General features: G+C 58.8%; 1 protein-coding gene across 1 annotated transcript in view; it reads right to left on the bottom strand.

Moving 5' to 3' along the window:
• Nucleotides 1-1,322: 1,322 nt before the first annotated feature.
• QRICH2 (glutamine rich 2) overlaps nt 1,323-18,832 on the bottom strand; it is a 33,844-nt gene continuing 16,334 nt past the window's right edge. The window contains exons 5-23 of the mRNA XM_047080428.1: nt 15,763-16,542; nt 14,202-15,396; nt 13,638-13,886; nt 12,807-13,607; nt 12,121-12,206; nt 11,466-11,563; nt 10,857-10,971; nt 8,651-8,905; nt 7,772-7,894; nt 7,606-7,680; nt 7,233-7,397; nt 6,998-7,119; nt 6,273-6,338; nt 5,875-5,976; nt 4,879-5,082; nt 4,367-4,514; nt 3,891-3,978; nt 3,032-3,160; nt 1,323-1,549 (exon numbers count right to left, since the gene is read on the bottom strand). Coding sequence (XP_046936384.1) covers nt 1,353-1,549; nt 3,032-3,160; nt 3,891-3,978; nt 4,367-4,514; nt 4,879-5,082; nt 5,875-5,976; nt 6,273-6,338; nt 6,998-7,119; nt 7,233-7,397; nt 7,606-7,680; nt 7,772-7,894; nt 8,651-8,905; nt 10,857-10,971; nt 11,466-11,563; nt 12,121-12,206; nt 12,807-13,607; nt 13,638-13,886; nt 14,202-15,396; nt 15,763-16,542 — 4,998 coding nt within the window. The 3' untranslated portion in view covers nt 1,323-1,352. The remainder of the gene's footprint in view (nt 1,550-3,031; nt 3,161-3,890; nt 3,979-4,366; nt 4,515-4,878; nt 5,083-5,874; nt 5,977-6,272; nt 6,339-6,997; nt 7,120-7,232; nt 7,398-7,605; nt 7,681-7,771; nt 7,895-8,650; nt 8,906-10,856; nt 10,972-11,465; nt 11,564-12,120; nt 12,207-12,806; nt 13,608-13,637; nt 13,887-14,201; nt 15,397-15,762; nt 16,543-18,832) is intronic.

Here is an 18,832-nt window from a genome sequence, read left to right as displayed (position 1 = left end):
TCCCCTGCTCCCTGCTCCAGGAGAAAAGGGCACCGGCTGTGAACCCGGGACCCCACACCCCGGGCCCCGGGGTTCAAGCTGCTCCCCTCCTCTCGTCCAGAGCATTAGGTCATGCGTTGCATGATGCGTGAAGGTGAAAGCATCTCAGGAGATGGGGACAGGAGGGGGACGTCCCCTCCCGCGGGGAGCCAACCCCACCCTCCGCTTGCCCACATGGAACTGGGGAGAAACCCTTTTCTGGGCAGTTTCCTGCCACACTTTCCTTTACGGTGTGACTTGTCACCCCATCTTCTCACACCGTAAAGCAGGCCTCCGGTGTCAGACATCCCTTTCCCATGTCGGGGAGATGGGGACTGGGGTGGGGAGGGGGGGCGGCGTGAGAACAGACCTGAAGATGGTTAAAACTGCTCTCAGGACTTCAGAGGCCTTCGTGTGAGGGCGGCCCCCTGCCCGGGGTTGGGGGTGGGGGGTGCTCCTCCCTTGCGATTGCTGTACCTGCTGAGCTCAGCCCTGCCCTTGCCCCTCTGTCCCCTCAAACCTGCGGGGACCTTTAGCACAAAGGACTCGGGATAGCAGTGAGAGCTCTCTTGTCTGTTTGGGGCTGGTGGAGCCGAGCAAGCTGGAGCAGGACAAGGGCTAGGCCTCGAGGCCACCTGGCTAATGGCCGTCACCAGGCTAACCCCCTCCTGACACACTTCTCCGTCTCCCTGGGGAGGGAGGAGGGGAACAGGGAACCGGCCTAGGCCAGCCAGGCAGCACCACCACCCCCCCCCGCCCCACCCCACCCCCGCCTCGTCTAAGCCCCTGCTTGCCTCTGCAGCAGCCACCCAAGGGTACGCTGCACAGGACAGCAAGCAGGAACCTTCCCGGGCGCACTGGTCCCCCCTGGGACCCGTGCCAGGAGCTGGGCACTGCCAGAGCCATCCGTGGGGGAGCAGCTGCCGGCCGCCACCCTCACCTCCGCTTCAAGGTGCAGACGCTGGGAGCCCCAACCTCTCCGGAAAGCCCCAGTGGGCCCAGACGGGAAGGCCGCAGCCTCCGGGCCCAGCTGAAGTCCAGGGTGAGCTGGGGTCTGGCCTCTGCTGCCCCTGCCGACCCCTGGTGCAATGCTCAGCCCTCCCGAAGCCCTTGGAGGGCAGCTTCATCTGTTGGGTGAGGGGGTCGCGGTCTAATTCCCAGGCTACAGGTCATTCCTGGTTCTCCAAGAGAAGCCCCCCGCCCCCGGACCTGGGGGCAGGCTGGAGGTGCCTGGCCTGCAGGGGCCCCTCCCTTTCCACCCCATCTTCCTGAGCCCAGACCGGAGAAGCCTCGCTGCCCCAAGCTTCTTCCTAAACATTTATTTGTAGCTTTGCTCAGTGAGCAGTGGTGGACCTCGGCCCCCGGGTGGGCTCCTCGAGACCCTCCCCCGGCGGGACATCCAGGTGCGCGTCCACATCCGCCGGCCGGTTTCCCATCTCGCTGGGGCTGGGCGGGTGGGCCACATTCACATTCGGCTGGGAGAGGAGCCCCTCGGAGGAGACGGGTCTGTCTTTGCGCTGATGGGAAGGAGCTGGGAGACACGGGTGGCTCTGTCTCACTGCTCACGCCCGCCGCAGCCCGCCACAGCCCTCCCCAGCTCGCCCAGAGCCCGGGGGTGGGGGTGGGGGGGCGTCCGGAGCAACCCCACTAGCCAGGCAAGTGGGGGCATAACGCCAGAGAGGGGGCCCGTCGGGCTGGGGTGCTCAGCGCAAGCCCTCATTGGAGCTCCCGAGCAAAGCTCCTTTATAATCTCCGTGAGTTAAAAATAATCAGGCTCTCCGTCAGTGGCCAAGAGCCTGCCTCTTAAGTAATGTTTCCTCTATTAATACAGGGACTATTTAGGCAATCTTCACATAAATAGGTGCGGGAGTTTTTCCCAAGACTGCCCTGCCCCCCTCTCCTGCTCCCGCCGCATGTGAGGTGCCTTCACGGTGGACGGGGATGCCAGGGAGAAGGAAGCAGAGTTCCCCCACAAAAACCGTTTTGGAAGCCAGGGTCACAGACCTGCACCCTCCGTCCACTACTGAGTCCTCTACCCCACCCTGCTACCCTCTGTTACCAGCGCAGACTCTGGAGGCAGACAACTTGGGATGGAATTCCTAAGAATTTAGTTCTGCTGCTTCCTCCCTGTGTGACCTTGGGCAAGTACCTGAACCTCTCCGTGCCTGTTTTCTCAGCTCTAAGTGAGGCTAACGATTAGAACTCGTTCCTACATGTAAAGCTCCTCACAGTGGCCCAGCTGGTGAGGAGCCCTCACATTCGGATCCCCTTTCTTGGGGGCCGTGACACTAAGGGCACCAATCCAGCAGCGCCCCTTTATGGACAGATGAGGAAACAGGTCTGGAGAGGGGGGAGGCTTGCCCAGAGTCACTTGGAAGTGATCTGGCCTCGTGGCTCCAGGCCAGTGTCCTTCTCCGGCCCCCACATGTGGCTGGACCCTGGGGGCCCCTGAGCGCCCCCCACCCCCCGACTTTCAGGAGAGATTTAGCCCCTCAGGGGAGAACAGGGACTCTAGGGACCTTTCAGGCCTGGGAGCGAGGAGAAGCTCCTCCCCAGACAGGGTCAGAAGGAGGGATTCTCGGTGGGGAGAACCGCCCATGCCCACCAGCTGCCGCGCAGAGCTAAGCACTCACTCCAGGAGAGTGAGCATACAGGAGTGCGGTGGGGGGGGTGGGGTAGGGGTGGGGAGGAGGGCTTGGGGGGTGTGGCTTGGGCCTGGACCCAGAGCCTTGGGCTATAGCCCTGCCCCTATTTCCGGTTCAGTGAGATGGGGAGAGTAACAGCATCTACCCCACAGACCTGGCGTGTGTCGAGAACTCAGTAAAGACGATTTTCTCTCTCCTCCCTCCCATCCCCTCTCTCAGCTTCCAGGCGCTTCCTCTCTCCAGGGTATTAAGGGCAGCTACCAGGCCTGGGCGGGAAAGGGGGCCGGCAGGGCAAGGAGGAGAGGCCCCGGGGGAGGAGGGCAGTGGTGGGGCCACCTGGAAGGAGGCTCCAGCCAGAGGGAAGCTACCTGAATTGTTGCCAGCCAGCATCTGAGCACTTTGTGGCCGGGAGGGCAGCTGGCTGCTGACGCTGAGGGACTGCTGCCGGTGCGTGTGCGGCCGGGGCTGCTTGGCCTTGTGCTTTGTCATCCCCGAAGCTGAGACCGGGGCTGGTGGGGACAGAGGATGGGAGGGTCAGTTCTGAGACACCGAGGGAGAGCTCTGCGGGGCCCCACGGGGACCTGGAGTGGGCTGCAGGGCAGATGGTCACGGCCGGCCCCAACTGGGGTCTTTGTAAGCACACCATTCATTCCTGTGTCCGTCCGTCCATCCGTCCACCCGCCCAGATATCCTCTGAGGACCCACGCGCACCAGCCCCGTCTTGGGTGCGGGGTGAGTTCTGACTGGGGCTCACAGTTGAGGAGGGGAGGCAGCGAGACAGGTGCACACGTGGCTCTGAGACCAGGTGGGGAGTGGGGGTGGGGATCAACAGGGCCCCGCAGGTCTGGCCAACTGGAGGCGGGCATCATGGGGACGGGAGATTCACTGAGTGGTGGGGGGCTCAGGAGGAGCATTTTGGGCTTTGAAAAAGGGGTAGGAACTCGGCCCCGGTGGTGCTGGAACAGGGGCCGAGGCAGCGAGGAGAGGGAGCCTGGCATAAATACGTGCCCGTGATGTCCCAGCTCATGGGCTGAGGCCGGACAGCTGTCCCCCACCCGCAACACTGACCTGGAGCTTTCAGAGCCCTGAACGCTTGGGACCAGGGAGGCTGCAGAGGAAGGCAGGCAGCCAGATCCAGTGGCCCCATGGCCTTCCAGGAACTGGACAGAACCCCGGGGACCCTTGAGCAAGGAGGCTGAGGAGCCTCCGGGCCACCCGGACACTCACTGTCTTTGCTCGGGATGCCCGGCAGCCTTGTATCTATCCGTCCCTTGTAAATATGTCCATCCAGGCCCAAGATATCCACCTCATCATGCTGTGGGGACGGGCGGGCATCCGTTAGCATGCGGCACCTTAGGGCTCGCCCTCTGGTCCTTCCTCCACGAGGGCCTGGGGCACCGAGTGACGTCCTCGCCCGACTCCCGGCACCCAATAGTGCTCAGAACCCTCCCCCGGGCTCTGGCAGCACCAGGGTGAAGGGAGGGCCCACGGTGGGGGTGGGGGTGCCAGGTGGGCCGGCGGCCAGGATGCCATTTCTCCCAACGAGGCACGAGGACCAGAGGCTTTAGCTGGGACTGTTTAAGAAGCGGCCTCAGGGCAGAGGGCTGGTCATCCGCCCTTCTGGCGACTGGTGGTGGTTTTTCCAGAATGACTGGAGAATTCGGGGTCATGTCAGGGCCCTGCTCCCAGGCAGCACCCCCAACCTTCATGGCGATCTGGATCTCCTCGGTGGGGTACAGGCCCTGTGACAGGTGCTGCAGGCGGTTGCGGCGGGAGGGGTAGGTGAGGGTGTGGCTGCCCCCGCAGCGCCGAGGCGCGCTCGAGTAGGTGTAGTCGGCCATATCTGGCACCCTGCGATGAGGACAGCAGGGTCACCGGGAGCAGCTGTGACCTGGGACACACCTAAGGGGATGGGGCAGTTGTCTTGGGCCGGGGCGGCGGGGGCGGGGGGCGGGGGGGGATGTCTCTGGGAGCCAGGGCAGGAGCAAGGGATAGGAAGGGGCGAAGGCATGAGGAGAGCGATCCTGAAGACCACTCTTTCTCCCCCCTCACCGCCCCCCCATATGTGCACGCACACCCACACGCACTCTCCCTCCCTCCCTCTCTGGCAGGGCTTTCCCCCCCAGCAGTGGGTGAGACATTCACAGGGCCATGCCGTGGGCGGGCCGAAGCCGAGCCCCATGGGGGGGCGGGGGGCCGGTCTCTGTGGTCCTACCGTCTGTGGCAGGGGGAGCTCAGGCACTGGGCCTGCAGCAGCTCACGGATCATCTGACTGCTGGCCTTGACTGAGCCTCCAAAGTGGATCTGCACCTTCTCAATGTCCATCAGCATCTTGGAGTGCATGGTGCGCAGGCGTCCCACGCTCCGCTCCGTGTGCGCCAAGTCGCCCCGAGGGAAGGGGGCACAGCCCGGCTTCAGGCTGGGGGGGTGGTGGTGCAGGCAGATGGAGGGGTCAGGCGACCGCAGCCACCTGAGCCCACACTCACACAGACCCTGGCCCCCTCCCTCTCTTTATGCCTCTTTAAACAGGACCCTGTGTGGGCAGGAGCCCTTTCCATAGCACCCTGAGGGACCACAGCCAGGCTTCCCCGGGAAGGATTCCTGAGATGAGATCGTGCAGAAGGGCCAGATGGGGAGAAGCCCAGCGACTCCAGCTAGGGCTGGGGGTCCTTGGCCCCGCACACTTGGCCTTGCCTACGTGGAACACCTATAGGGCTCCAAAGTGCAGTTTGAAACGATCCTTACTGCTGAACCCCCAGCCTTGGGAGGAGGAAACGCAGTGGGGAGGAGGGCAGGAGCCTGAGGGCGTGTGCAGTATGTCCCCACCTTCTCCCCCCGACATTCACTGAGCCAACCCTCTGGCTGGCTGATGTCGGACCCCTGCCTTCCCCGCACCGTGCTGGGGTTGCTGAGACAGCTGAAGCATCTGGGGGGTACGGGGAGGTAAAGAGGAGCTCCCCTAGCCAGTCAGCACCCTTGGCAATGTCCCACCGGGACCCCCAACAGGGACTCCAAGGCAGGCGATTACGCCAAGGCAAGTAAGATTACTCTTACTCCTTCTGCGAAGAGCTGGGGGGGGGGGGGGTGGCTAGCCCAGAAAGTACTCTAGTGGCTCCCACCATCCCAGCCAGGAGAAGGAGCCCTCCACACCCACCCTCCAGCCTCAGCCCCTGCCTCCCCTGCAAAGGGGACCCCGCTGCCCCGTCCGTACTTGCGGCTCTGCTGCCGGACCTGCTCCAGTTCAAAGACCGTGTAGGGGCGGATGGAACGGTGCCCGGGCAGGCCTGGGCCCATGGGAATCACAGGGATAATTCTGGGCAGGGACAGAGGGGAGGAGGAGGGTTGGAGAGTGAGAAATCCCATCGTCCAAATCTGGCACTCCCCGTTCTACGTGCCTGAGGAGCCTTCCTGTCCAGGGTCTGGCGGAGGGCGGGTCGGAGGGCCGGCAAGCAGTCAGGCATACGGGAATGGACCCATGGGAGAGGAGACGAGACGAGGGAGGACAAGACTCGGAGGCAGGTAGGGAACGGGCGAGATACAGCCCCCCTCCCCCCAGTGCCCGCCCTCGTTATGGCCACCAGCTGGGGTTGGCCAGGGGGGAACACTCACTGTCCGGTCACAGGTGTCTCCAAGGGACGGTCGCACGAGAGGCAGTGGAAATGTGCCAGGAGCTGCCTGTGGGGAGTGGGATACACACAGAGGGTGAGAGCCCTGCCCCGGGGCTCTGGAATGGGAGAGGAGAACGCAGAAGGGCTTGGCCCCTGCAGGCCAGGCAGCTGGAAGCTCGGCTCACCAGGGTGGCAGACCCCAAGCCACCAGAGGCAGATCCAGCCCTGTTCCCTGGGAAACACACTAGCTTCTAGACGTGCCTGCTTCTGGGCGCTCACCCAGCACCCACCTGTCCTAACCCAAAGCCGGCCGGGTTTCAGAGGGTCCCTGAGGACCTATGTGAACCTCGGGGGCCCTCTGGCGGCCAAGAGTGGAGATCCTGGGATTCGAGCCTGCTGTGGGCCGGGCCCCCCAGGACCAGGCTCAGACCTGGGGACCCTGGGCCCCTCCCTGTCACAGCGACCCAGCGGAGCTCGCCGGCTACCCGGAAGCCTTGGCCTCTCTCCCCTCCCTTTGTCCACTGCGGTCGTCACTAGCCTGAGCTGGAAGAGCTTTTCGAGCTCTCAGATTCTGTCACGCCAGCTTTGGGGTGGTCCAGTGGGATCGGCCATCCTCCCAGAGCACACTGCGTGGGAGCTGTTCATCTGGGGACCCCCAGAACCCCCCCACCGCCCCCAGTCCGCAGCGTGTGCCAACCCCGCCCCCACGCGTGGGCCAGGCCTCACTTCCGCATGGCCGCTGCCTCGTCTGCCTGGTAGAGGGGAGGGCGCTCTTTAAGCTGTTGCCGCAAGGCTTTCCACCGATCCTCCAGCAACTGCTTCACGGGGTCCAGCTCCAGGCGGTCCAGCTGCGGGCCGGGGTGGGTCACCGGTGAGCTCCGGGAAGGCGGGGTTCGGGGGGGGGTGCGGTGGGGGGGGGGCGATCTGCGGCACCTGGAGACGAACTGCCGTCTGCCCTCACCTTGCTGTCCATCTCCACCAGCAGCTTGTCCAGCATTTTCTGCCAGTCCCGCTCCTGCCCGCTCATTTTAGACATCAGCTCCTGCATCATGTGGTTCAGCTGCTCCGTGGTGGCGTCAAACTGGACCCGGCTCACTTTGGCCTCCAGGGCACTCTTGTCAGCTTTCTGGCCGTTAAGAGAGGAGGGGGTCCCCCAGATGGGAGAGAGAGCCACGGAGGGGCCGCATTGCCCTGAGGCACCAACCCTGGACGTTGAGCTCCGCCCCCTTCCCCCGCCCCAATAGGCTCCTCCCCTCCCGGCCTTCCAGAGCTTCCAGAGAATGACCAGCGAGATCTCCTGGGACACAGGTGGCTCTTCCAGGCCGGGCCCTTACCACGTCAATCTCCATCTCCAGGTGCTCCCTGTTGGCCTTCTCCTTCTCGAGCTTCTCCAGACCCTGGTACAACACCTGGGAGGCCGAGGGAGCAGAGAATGAGGAGCGGGAAGTGAACGACCTCACCCCCCCCCCCCGCCCCCCAGCCGCCCTGCCGGCCCCTCACGTCAATGTCCTTCTGCTTCTGCCGATGGTCCTCGATGAGGCTGCCGGTGGTGATGTTGAGTTTCTCGCAGTCGCCCTGTACCTGCAGGATGGCGCTCTGGATGTGGCCCAGCAGCTCTTCGTCCTGCGGGGAGGTGGCACACAGGTGTCGGGTGCCGCCCCTTAAATCATCGCCCAGCAGGTGACGCTGACTTCAGACCCCTTTTCTGGCTCTCCTCGGCAGTTGCCCCCTGCAGTGGGGAGGCTCTCTGCTTTTTTCCAAGTGTCCCCCTAACTGGACATGAGCTTCAGTCTCCCACCTCCCCACGGACTAGCCTCCAGGGAACTGGCCCCCCTTTGGGGGAGACCGGAACAGGCGATCGAGAGGCTCCGGAGTGGCCCCCGAGAGCTGGGATGTGGCCTACGGTCTCCCCATCTGCCCTGAGCTGGATCTGAACTCCAGAGTCCAAGAGGTAGGACTCAGGGACTTGTGCCTGTCCCTGCCCCCACCAGCAAGCCTGCCCTTCTGTGGGGAATTAAGAACGGTGCTGGAAGGCTGGCATGAAGGGGACTTAAGGAACCCTAAAGCTATGCCAGCGTCCCCGAGGCACACGAATACATGGCTCTTCACCTCAGCCAGCTCTGCCGTCCCACCCCTACGGAGCCAGCTCTTCCCCGTGGTCTCCTGTCCCCAGAGCCAGCTCTGTTGCTGCCCCCACTGTGACCCCGTGAAAGGACCTGGGACTGTTGTGGGGTCAATAAAGAGCTCCACAATGGAAAACTGGCCCTTAGGCCTGTTAAAGCTCCACCAGCCACTCCCTGCTCTGTGGGCCTCTGAGCTGTGGCTCCCCCGCTGGGGGCCGTGTGTGGCCACACGAGGAGGGAGGCCAGCGGGAATCACCTGGCTTTGCAGCTTGGCTTTCTTGGAGGGCCGGGTGGCAGCCAGATTGGTGACCATGTCCTGGAGCTGCTCGTACCGCTGCACCAGCAGGCTGACCTGATGGCCCAGGTCCAGGCTGCAGGCCGGGCAGGTGGTCTCAGGGTCGATCTGGCTAGGTGCCGAGGCTGTCAGGATCTTGCGAGGAGTCATGCTCATGGACAGCAGCGTGGAGGATGAGGCCAGCATGCTCTCGATGACCGTCCTGAGCTTGTCCAGCTGGGCGCGGGCGAGAAGGCAGGTGCAGGGCGGTGAGTGAGGCACGGCCACCTTCTGTCCACACTGCCACTGCTGGCGTGTGCTTTCTGCCCCTGGCCTGCGCGATGCAGGCGGTCGCTGCAGCCTCACAGAGAGTGCGGCCGATGGGAGGTGCCCGGTGCCTGTCCTTTGAGTAGTGAATATGGTGCTCAGGGAGTGAAGCATTAATGCTGAATAAAACCCTTGCAGGAGGGAGGTTTCGGGACCTTTCTCCAGCCAGCTCATTGAGTCAAGGCAAGGACATAGCTCTTCTAGCTAAACCCTAGGGTGGTGATGTCAGTTAGCCAGTCCACAAACACTGAGAGGAGCCTGACGACACACAGACACGGCTCCAGGCCCTGGCGACTGGAGGGGTGGGCTCACACATGCTCTGTCCCCATCCAGCGTGTCGGTAACAATAAATCAGTGGGGTCAGAGCTACTTCTGCCGCGGGGGTCTCTCACGGTCTGGGCGGGAGCAGGTTCCTTCCACTGGCTCTCCTGCTCTCTTCTGTTCCCCACAGTCCCGGTTTGTCACCACAAAGGACTGGTCTCGGGTCAGCACCCGATTTGGGGGCAGCCAGTGCCACAGGCGTTTGACCTTTTGCCTGGCTCAGAGAGGGGCTGGGCCAACCTAACCCCCTCTTGGAAGTGTGCCACGTTGTCGGGCCTTGGCAGCCACTGTGGGCCGTGTGTGAGAGATAAGAAAGCTGGCCGAGAGTCCCGCGGAAGAGAGATGTGGAGGTATTTGAGAGAAATGGAGAAGGACAGGGACACAGAAGCACAGCTACACACAAAAACAGACACAGAAAGACAGACAAGCGGGGGCCCCCGGGGGGACTGCCCCCTGGAGGTTCCACTCTTTCCCAGCCCCCGTAACCCTGTGCCCTTTCAACCGAGCTCCCTTTGGCCGGAGCTCAGTGAGACTCTTGCTCGCGCCCGGAAGAGCCCACACTCTTCTGAAGAGCCCGTGATAGCGTGTCAAAGGGCCCCTGGGATAAAAAGGATGGATTAACTCTAGAAGAGAGGATGATGCAGTGGAGTTGGGAAGAACGAGTAGCAGTCGTTTGGGTGAGAAGGGGTGACAGGGACATTCCAGGGAGAGCAGCAGTGTGTTCAGGGAAACGTGGGAAGCCCAGGTGGCTGGAGAATCGGGAGTGTGGAGGCTGGGGCCTTGAAGAGACTGTGGCAGGAGGCCAGGCCGGCCCAGCAGGGAGCGGCTTCTCTCTGAATATGCCCTCCCACTCCCACCCCTGACAGCCCAGAGGTGGCTAAGCTCAGACATGAGCTTTGGGGTGACGACTCTGGGACACATCTGCTGCTCCTCAGGCCCCACACTGGACAGCTGGCTTTGGGGTCACGAAATGGAACACGCAGGTGCTCTGGCAAACTTGGAAATGGCCCAGAATGGGGCCTCCAGCACCGAAGGGCTCCTGACATGAGTCCCCTTGGCCCAGTGGCTTTTCCTATCTGATCCTTCCACAAGTGCTCAGAGGGCTGTCCAGACACTCCTCAGTGGGGACCCTCTGGGGTGACCAACGGTAGCATCACTCAAGATTTAAAGGTAGACATTGTCAAGAGCGTGTAAAGGGGGGCGCCTGGCTGGCTCAGTAGGTTAAGCGTCCAACTTGGGCTCAGGTCACAATCTCAGGGTTTGCGGGTTCGAGCCCCGCATCGGGCTCTGTGCTGACAGCTCAGGGCCTGGAGCCTGCTTTGGATTCTGTGTCTCCCTCTCTCTCTGCCCCTCCCCACTTGTGCTCTGTCTCTCTCTCTTAAAAATAAATAAACATTAACAAAAAATTAAGAGCGTGAAAAGAGAGTGGGAGAAAGTATTTGCAATTCATATGTCACGTAAGAGTCTAGTAGCCTCACCGCCCACGGCCAACTCCGAGAAGGGGCCTGGTTCCTGCCCCTGAAGAGTCTAGAATCCTTACCTGGTCCTGCAGGTAGAGAGAGGCTTCGGAGACTGAATGTTCCATGCTGACCTTGCCCCGCTCTTGGCTCTCCCTGAGCTCGGCCAACTCCTTCTCAATGTCGGCCACGGTGACTCTGAGAGACGGGCAGGAGGGTTGGCCTGGCCCCACCGGCCGCCCAAAGGGCCCAGGCCCACCGGGTCCACCAGGGGCAGAGTAAGATGCACACCAGGGCTGTCCCAGCCACCCTGCAGCAGGTTCCGTCTAGGGAGTCCCAGGTGCTGCGTGTCCCGGAGGTGTGTGCCCGCCTGCTGGCCTGAGAGGTTTCTAGGGGGTGAGACCTGACATCACAAAGTGAGGGCTCTTGAGGGGCTCTGGCAAGTGCTCTCCTACAGCCTCCGACTGGGGAGAGAGACTAGCCTCTTTTTTCCTTCCTAGCCCTGGTGCTGAGCTGTTTTAAGAACTTAGGAAATTTTCACCAGCAACTTGAACTAGACACTGACACCCTGAAGGGCAGACACAGCCCGGGTCAAAGACAGGGCCCAGTTCAGACTGTGAGTGAACCCAAGGCTCCTTGGCTGGGAATATGTGATGCCAGGACACAGGCTGCCCTTGGCAGGGGCGTTTTACCTGAGGATTCCCAGCTGCGTGCTCAGCTGGTCGTCTTTCATTTCTTTTCCGATTTCCTGTTCCCTTTCGCCCTCCAGGAGCCTCTGTATCTTGTCCAGCTACAAACCCAACAGAAGAGGAAGGTCAGGCGGGCTTGAGTTCTTTGCTTTCTGAACATGCTCCTGCAGCCCGAACAAGCCCCCTTCCCCAGTCCCGGTCCTGGTCCTATCCTCTAACAAGAGCCATCCATCAGGGTGTCCCTTCCGGACATCGGTCGATCCATCTATCCGTCCATCCTGGGCATGTGGACAGCTGGCATTAAGAGAGCAGCTGAAGGTCTAGCAGCTCCTTGCCATGACCACTGGCCCCAGACGGTCCCACAAACTTGGCTCCAAGGCTGCTGCAGAGACAGTGGGCTTTGCTGGAAAGGGCCCCATGTGATGCAAGGAGCACAGGCCTCCTTGTTGGCTCGGCTGAATCTTAACAGCTTTGAGCGTCAGGTTTTAGATCCAGGAAATGAACACGGTGATGCTTGAGGTGCGTTTCCTATCTGATGGGTTTGTAAAGATCCAACGAGATGATGTCAGCGAGAGGACTGTGTAATCTATCGAAAGACAAGTGCAAAGTGGGATTGCTGGCTCTCAAAAGCAAACCGGGTGGACCCTCCCTTACTTACTTTGGCTCTTTCCTGCCGCACTTCTTTGGTCAAGGCCTTTAAGGTCTTCAGCTGTTCCTGCAGGTCAGGTGGTATAGTCTTTTTGACTACGAAAAATGGAGGCCTTATGGTCAGAAGGGTGGGATCTCCAGCAGGCCCCCCATCCCAGCCCCCCACAGTGAAACTACCCTGGAAAGCAGCAAGATGTACCTGCTTTTCCTGGTGACTGGGTGGAGGCGATGGGAAGAAAGCAGAGAGGGGGTGTTTTCACCCCATAAAAATCCACCTGATGCTTAATACTCTAAAGGGCTTTGGGACTACTGACCCACACTTTCCACCCAGCTCTCAAATCTTAATTATTCTCTGGTCCCACAGCTGTGAACAAAGGTGAAGTTGAATTCTTCCAGGTCCCCCCACCCCCCCCACACACCCCTGGGTGCTACCGCTGCCCTTGCCCGCTGTCCTCAGCTGCTGTCCAGAGAGTCTGATGAGGCATCTGAACCACCTTACTCTTCGGCTGAGGCTTCTTCACTTCTACTGGTTTAATTCCAGCTTTTGGACCCCAGAGGCTATGGTAGAACCCAGAATGGCTTTTCAAGAAAGGATATGCTATTGGCAACGACTCAGGAAGAAACTCAGCTGCCAGGAGAGGAGGCCAGGGGGAGGTTACAACACGGTGGTCCCTCCTCCACATAAGTGGTACCTACCCATGAGTGAAAGCAAGTACTGTAACTTCTCTAAGTCGGTCTGGCCAGCCTTCTCCTCATCCAGCTCCTTCATGTTCTCCTTGAGCTCTACATAAAGGCCAATGAGCTCTCCCATCAGACGAAATGTTTCCACTGCTATAGGGAAGCTGGGAGACAATTTATCCAGGGAATCACGTCTTTCGCTCTGGATATCGACCCTTTCCGATGAGGCTCGGTAGAGATCGTTGAGAAAGACTGTACTCTTGGCAAAGGTGGCTTCTTGGCTTGGGGTAGTCTGGACAGAAATTCCAGCTCGGCCTGAGGTATATGTTTGTTGTGGACCCACACTGACCTGGAGCTGATCTGCCCCAGGAAAGCCTGGGCCCCGAGGGCCAGGATATGTTAGGTCACGGGATTCTGGGATAGAGTATGACTGGTCGTGCTGGTCTGCACCTGGTTTTATTTGGCCGCCCTGGTCTGTGCCCGGATGTATCACGCCTGGCTGGTAAGTTTCTGATAAACCCTCTTGGTCAGTACCTGGTGGTGCCAAGCCTTGGCCGGAGAGGAGCGGTGACACCCGGCCATGCTGACCTCTGCTAGGAGGCATTACACCATGCTGATATGGATGTGGTGATATAAATCTTAGAGACTCCGGGTGGAATGTTGGAAAGCCACGAAGCTCTGTGCTTGATGGTATTGAGCCTTGCTGATCTCTACCGGGTTGTCTCAAGCCACCCTGATCAGTAAGAGGCTGCATGAAACCACGTGGAAGTGCACCAGGCTGGACCAAACCACGAGGATAGGCACCAGGTGGAACCAAACCTTGTGGATAGGCACGAGGCTCTACTGAACTGGGAAGATATGCACCTGGCTGTAGCAAACCAGGTGGATAGGCACCAGGTTGAAAAACGCCACGTGGACCTGTGCCAGGCTCTACCAAACCACGCTGCCCCACTCCACGTTGCACCAAACCAGGCTGACCTGCACCAGGTTGTACCAAATCAGGCTGACCTGCACCAGGCTGGGCCAAACCACCCTGATCAGCACCAGGGTAGACCAAACCACGCTGATCCATTCCAGGTTGCACCAAACCAGGCTGACCTGCACCAGGTTGACCTGCACCAGGCTGGACCAAAGCAGGCTGACCCATTTGAGGTTGTACCAAACCAGGCTGACGTGCACCAGGTTGGGCCAAACCATACTGACTCATTGCAGGTTGCACCAAACCAGGCTGAGCTGAGCCAGGTTGGGCCAAACCACGCTGATCCATTCCGGGTTGCACCACACCAGGCTGACCTGCTCCAGGTGGGACCAAACCAGGCTGTGCTGCACCAGGTTGTGCCAAAACACGCTGATCCATTCCAGGTTGGACCAAACCACCCAGATCCATTCCAGGTTGCACCAAGCTAGGTTGACCTGCTCCAGGTTGGACCAAGCCAGGTTGAGCTGCTCCTGGTTGGACCAAACCAGGCTGACCTGCTCCAGGTTGGACCAAACCAGGCTGACCTGCTCCAGGTTGGACCAAACCACGCTGACCTGCTCCAGGTTGGACCAAACCAGGCTGAGCTGCACCAGGCTGCACCAAACCAGGCTGACCTGCTCCAGGTTGCACCAAACCAGGCTGAGCTGCTCCAGGTTGGACCAAAACAGGCTGAACTGCACCAGGCTGCACCAAACCAGGCTGAGCTGCTCCTGTTCGGACCAAACCACGCTGACCTGCTCCAGGTTGGACCAAACCAGGCTGACCTGCTCCAGGTTGGACCAAACCAGGCTGAGCTGCACCAGGCTGCACCAAACCAGGCTGACCTGCTCCAGGTTGGACCAAACCAGGCTGAGCTGCTCCTGGTTGGACCAAACCAGGCTGAGCTGAACCAGGTTGTGCCAAACCATGCTGACCCATTCCGGGTTGGACCAAACCACCCAGATCCATTCTGGGTTGGACCAAACCAGGCTGAGCTGCTCCTGGTTGGACCAAACCAGGCTGAGCTGCTCCTGGTTGGACCAAACCAGGCTGAGCTGCTCCTGGTTGGACCAAACCAGGCTGAGCTGCTTCAGGTTGGACCAAACCAGGCTGAGCTGCTCCTGGTTGGACCAAACCAGGCTGAGCTGAACCAGGTTGTGCCAAACCATGCTGACCCATTCCGGGTTGGACCAAACCACCCAGATCCATTCTGGGTTGTACCAAACCAGGCTGAGCTGCTCCTGGTTGGACCAAACCAGGCTGAGCTGCTCCAGGTTGCACCAAACCAGGCTGAGCTGCTCCTGGTTGGACCAAACCAGGCTGACCTGCTCCAGGTTGCACCAAACCAGGCTGAGCTGCTTCAGGTTGGACCAAACCAGGCTGAGCTGCTCCTGGTTGCACCAAACCAGGCTGAGCTGCTCCTGGTTGCACCAAACCAGGCTGAGCTGCTCCAGGTTGGACCAAACCAGGCTGACCTGCTCCAGGTTGGACCAAACCAGGCTGAGCTCCTCCTGGTTGGACCAACCCAGGCTGAACTATGCCGGGTTGCACTAAACCACGCTGATCCATTCCAAGTTGGACCAAGCCACGTTGATCCATTCCAGGCTGCCCCAAATCGTACTGATCGATTCTAGGTTGGACTGAATCTGGCTGACCCAATCGAGGTTGCATCAAACCGGGCTGATCTGCACCAAGCTGTACTAAACCAGATGGATATACATCAGGGTATACCAAATCAAGAGGATAGGCACCAGGCTGGACCCAGCCAGTGGCATATGCACCAGGTTGAACCCAATCAGGTAGATAAGCACCAGGCTGAACTAAAGCCCTTTCATCTACAACAGGCTGCACCAAACCGCGCTGACCCATTCCAGGCTGGACCAAACCAGGCTGACCCGCACCAGGCTGGACCAAACCAGGCTGGACTAAAGCATTCTGATCTGTGCCAGTTGGTCCCAAACCATGCTGATCGATGAGATGGGGAACCAATCCGTGCCGATCCATGTGAAGAGGTACCAATCCACGCTGAGCCACATCAGGCTGTTGGTCTGTGCCAGGAAATATCATGCCGTGCTGATACGTGCTAAATGGAACCATACCAGGCTGATCTGTGCCAGGTACCAGTGGTGGCATCATACCGCGCCGATCCATGCCAGGTAGCACCGGTCCCTGCTCATCCATTCCAGGTGGCATCATACCAAGCTGACCCATGCTGAGGGGTACCACACTGTGTGGGTAAGTGCTATGATCGAGCGATGCAAGCTGATCCGTGCCAAGCGGTGCTATTCCATGTTGGTCTGGCCTTGGATAGATTTGACCGTAGCTAACGTGCACCCCCCCGTGCTGATCTGGGTACACACGAGGATGCCGATCTCTGATCGCGGTGGCTGAGGGCAAGTCCTGTTGAACTAGACCAGGGTGTGCCTCTCGTTCATCTTTCCTCAGATATGCTGAGGTGTGCGGCTGCAGCTCTCTGGTCCTGTGACGATCTGACTCTAGTCTGAATTGGGACACAGATGGGTGATGGGACTTTGCCACGCCAGCCTCGTCACGGGCCCTTGGGTGCTGTTCTCTACCAGGGGAGGCAGTAGTGGGGGTGCTTTTCTTTCGTTCCCTGCCAACTCCTTCAGAGGGGTATCCCGTGGCACTGATCCCTGATAAGGTCCGATCGGAACCATGACCATTTGCAGAATCCACAGTTGGGTCAGCACTTGAGTGCTTGGTGGAGGCTCCATCATCTGATGTTAAGGAAGTATGCTTTTTGCGTTTAAGGAGTCCCGTTGTTGTCTCTGAGCCCTGGTTGAAGTGGAAGAAAGAGGTCAGTAAGTGTAAGTAGAAAGTCCTCACTATAAGACACGAAGGAAAGAAAATCTGGGACATCTGACAAGGATGACTTAGGGCCTTTGGAGAAACCTCTGGTCCCCAAGACTAAGCTGGACACAAGGACTTTGACATTCTTTCTTTTTTTTTTTTTTTTCAACGTTTATTTATTTTTGGGACAGAGAGAGACAGAGCATGAACGGGGGAGGGGCAGAGAGAGAGGGAGACACAGAATCGGAAACAGGCTCCAGGCTCCGAGCCGTCAGCCCAGAGCCTGACGCGGGGCTCGAACTCACGGACCGCGAGATCGTGACCTGGCTGAAGTCGGACGCTTAACCGACTGTGCCATCCAGGCGCCCCGGACTTTGACATTCTTGAAGGACAGGTCTCCAAAGCTTTGAGAATCTGCACATTTGCAAGTGGCCTCATAAGATGTTATTTTTTAAGTTTCTTTATTTGAGAGAGAGAGTGAGCGTGTGTGCATGAGTGGGGGAGGGGCAGAGGGAGAGGGAGAGAGACAATCCCCGGCAGGCTCTCCACTGTCAGTGTGGAGCCTGACATGGGGCTTGGACTCACGGAACTGTGAGATCATGACCCGAGCTGAAACCAAGAGTCAGATGCTTCTCCGACTGAGCCCCGCCCTGGTGCCCTGCCACCATCATATGTTAATTCCCTTCATAAAGGACAGCGGGAACACTACACAATACAAGTGATCCACTCCAACTATTGCTGGGTCTACAAATAAAGGACATGAGTAATTTTATTAAGTTTAAAATATAAAGTCTACCCCATCAGTGGCCCATTGCTGATGGCAAAAGTATACACGGCAGGGGGAGTAAAAAACCATGTCTCCAAAATGTGAATGCACCAACTCTTGTACTCGGAAATTCCATAGGTAAGATTTTCTCTGCGGACTCTTACAAAGGGCTGCCGGGATATATATACAGAGTCTGCAGCATTGTTTATGAAAACAGATTATCAGTAGGGGGCTGATCTAGTTAGGGGACACACTCATACAGGAGAATACTAAGAATCCGTTAAAAGAAAATAGGGACCATTTCCATTTCCAGCCCAAATGAAGCGACAGGAACTGGATTTACCCTCCCGTCTGTAATAACCAAAAATCAAAAACCAAAAGCAACAACAATGAAATAGACACGCTGGATACCGGCTAGTGAAGGCTGCCAACCCCGGAAACATGGGCAGGCCAACAACGTGAGCTCCACTGCCTTAAGAGAGTTTCCAGGCTACAGTGCCAGGAGAGGGACTCCCCGAGTTGAGGAGAGAGAGTTGAGCCTTCAGGGAGACTGAGGCCACAAGGGCTCACAGGACAGAGTATCAGAAAGAAGGGACATGCACCTAGAGAGGACTCCGGAGCTCTGCAGAGGGCCCCCTTTGGGTATCCAGCACAGAAATGATCAGCAGGACTATGTGAGGAAGCTACCCAAGGTTGGGAAGGGAGCCATCTGCAAGGCTGGAGGGAACCGTGCCCAGACTCTCCTGGGGTTGGGAACGGTGCCGGTTTCTATCAGCCAGTTTGGAAAAAACTCCTAATTCGGGGGAGAGTGCTCAGAAAGGTGTTGCTCAGAAGTGGAGAATAAGCGGCTCTATGCCGAACACTGCTATGAACCCCCTAAGAACCCCAAAACATATACAGAAAAAGAAACAAGGGAATGAAAACAGCGCACGAGAATACATTTATGTAACACCAAAGAGACGCGATTGAGGAATGGGGGAATGGAAAAGACCTAAGATATATGGAAAACACATAGCAAATGGAAGACGTAAATCTATTTTATCAGTAATTAAACACCCCATCCAGGAGGCGCCTGGATGGTTGGTTAGGTGTCTGACTCTTGATTTTTGGCTCAGGTCATGATCTCACAGTTCATAAGATTGGGCCCTGCGTTGGACTCCATGCTGATGGTGCAGAGCCTGCTTGGGATTCTCTCTCTCTCTCTCTCTGTCTCTCTCTTTCTCTCCCTCCCTCCTGCTATGCCCCTCCCTTGCTCATGCACGCACTCTCTTTATCTCCCAAAATAAATAAACTAAAAAAAAAAAAAAAAAAAAAGAGGAAAGAAAAAAAGAAGCACTCCAATCTGAAGTCTCCAATCAGAAGGAGATTTGCAGAATGGATTTAAAAACCTGATCACCGTGGGGCACCTGGGTGGCTCAGTCGGTTGAGCCTCTGACTTCGGCTCAGGTCACGATCTCACAGTGTGTGAGTTCGAGCCCCGCATCGGGCTCTGTGCTGACAGCTCAGAGC

Source organism: Lynx rufus, unplaced genomic scaffold (genome assembly GCF_022079265.1).
Source record: "Lynx rufus isolate CCGP_SWC_20201006 ecotype Redwood Valley unplaced genomic scaffold, mLynRuf1.p SCAF_18, whole genome shotgun sequence".
Classification (NCBI taxonomy): domain Eukaryota; kingdom Metazoa; phylum Chordata; class Mammalia; order Carnivora; family Felidae; genus Lynx; species Lynx rufus.
Note: the sequence above shows the minus strand (reverse complement) of the source record. Positions and strands in the feature narration are given on the sequence as shown.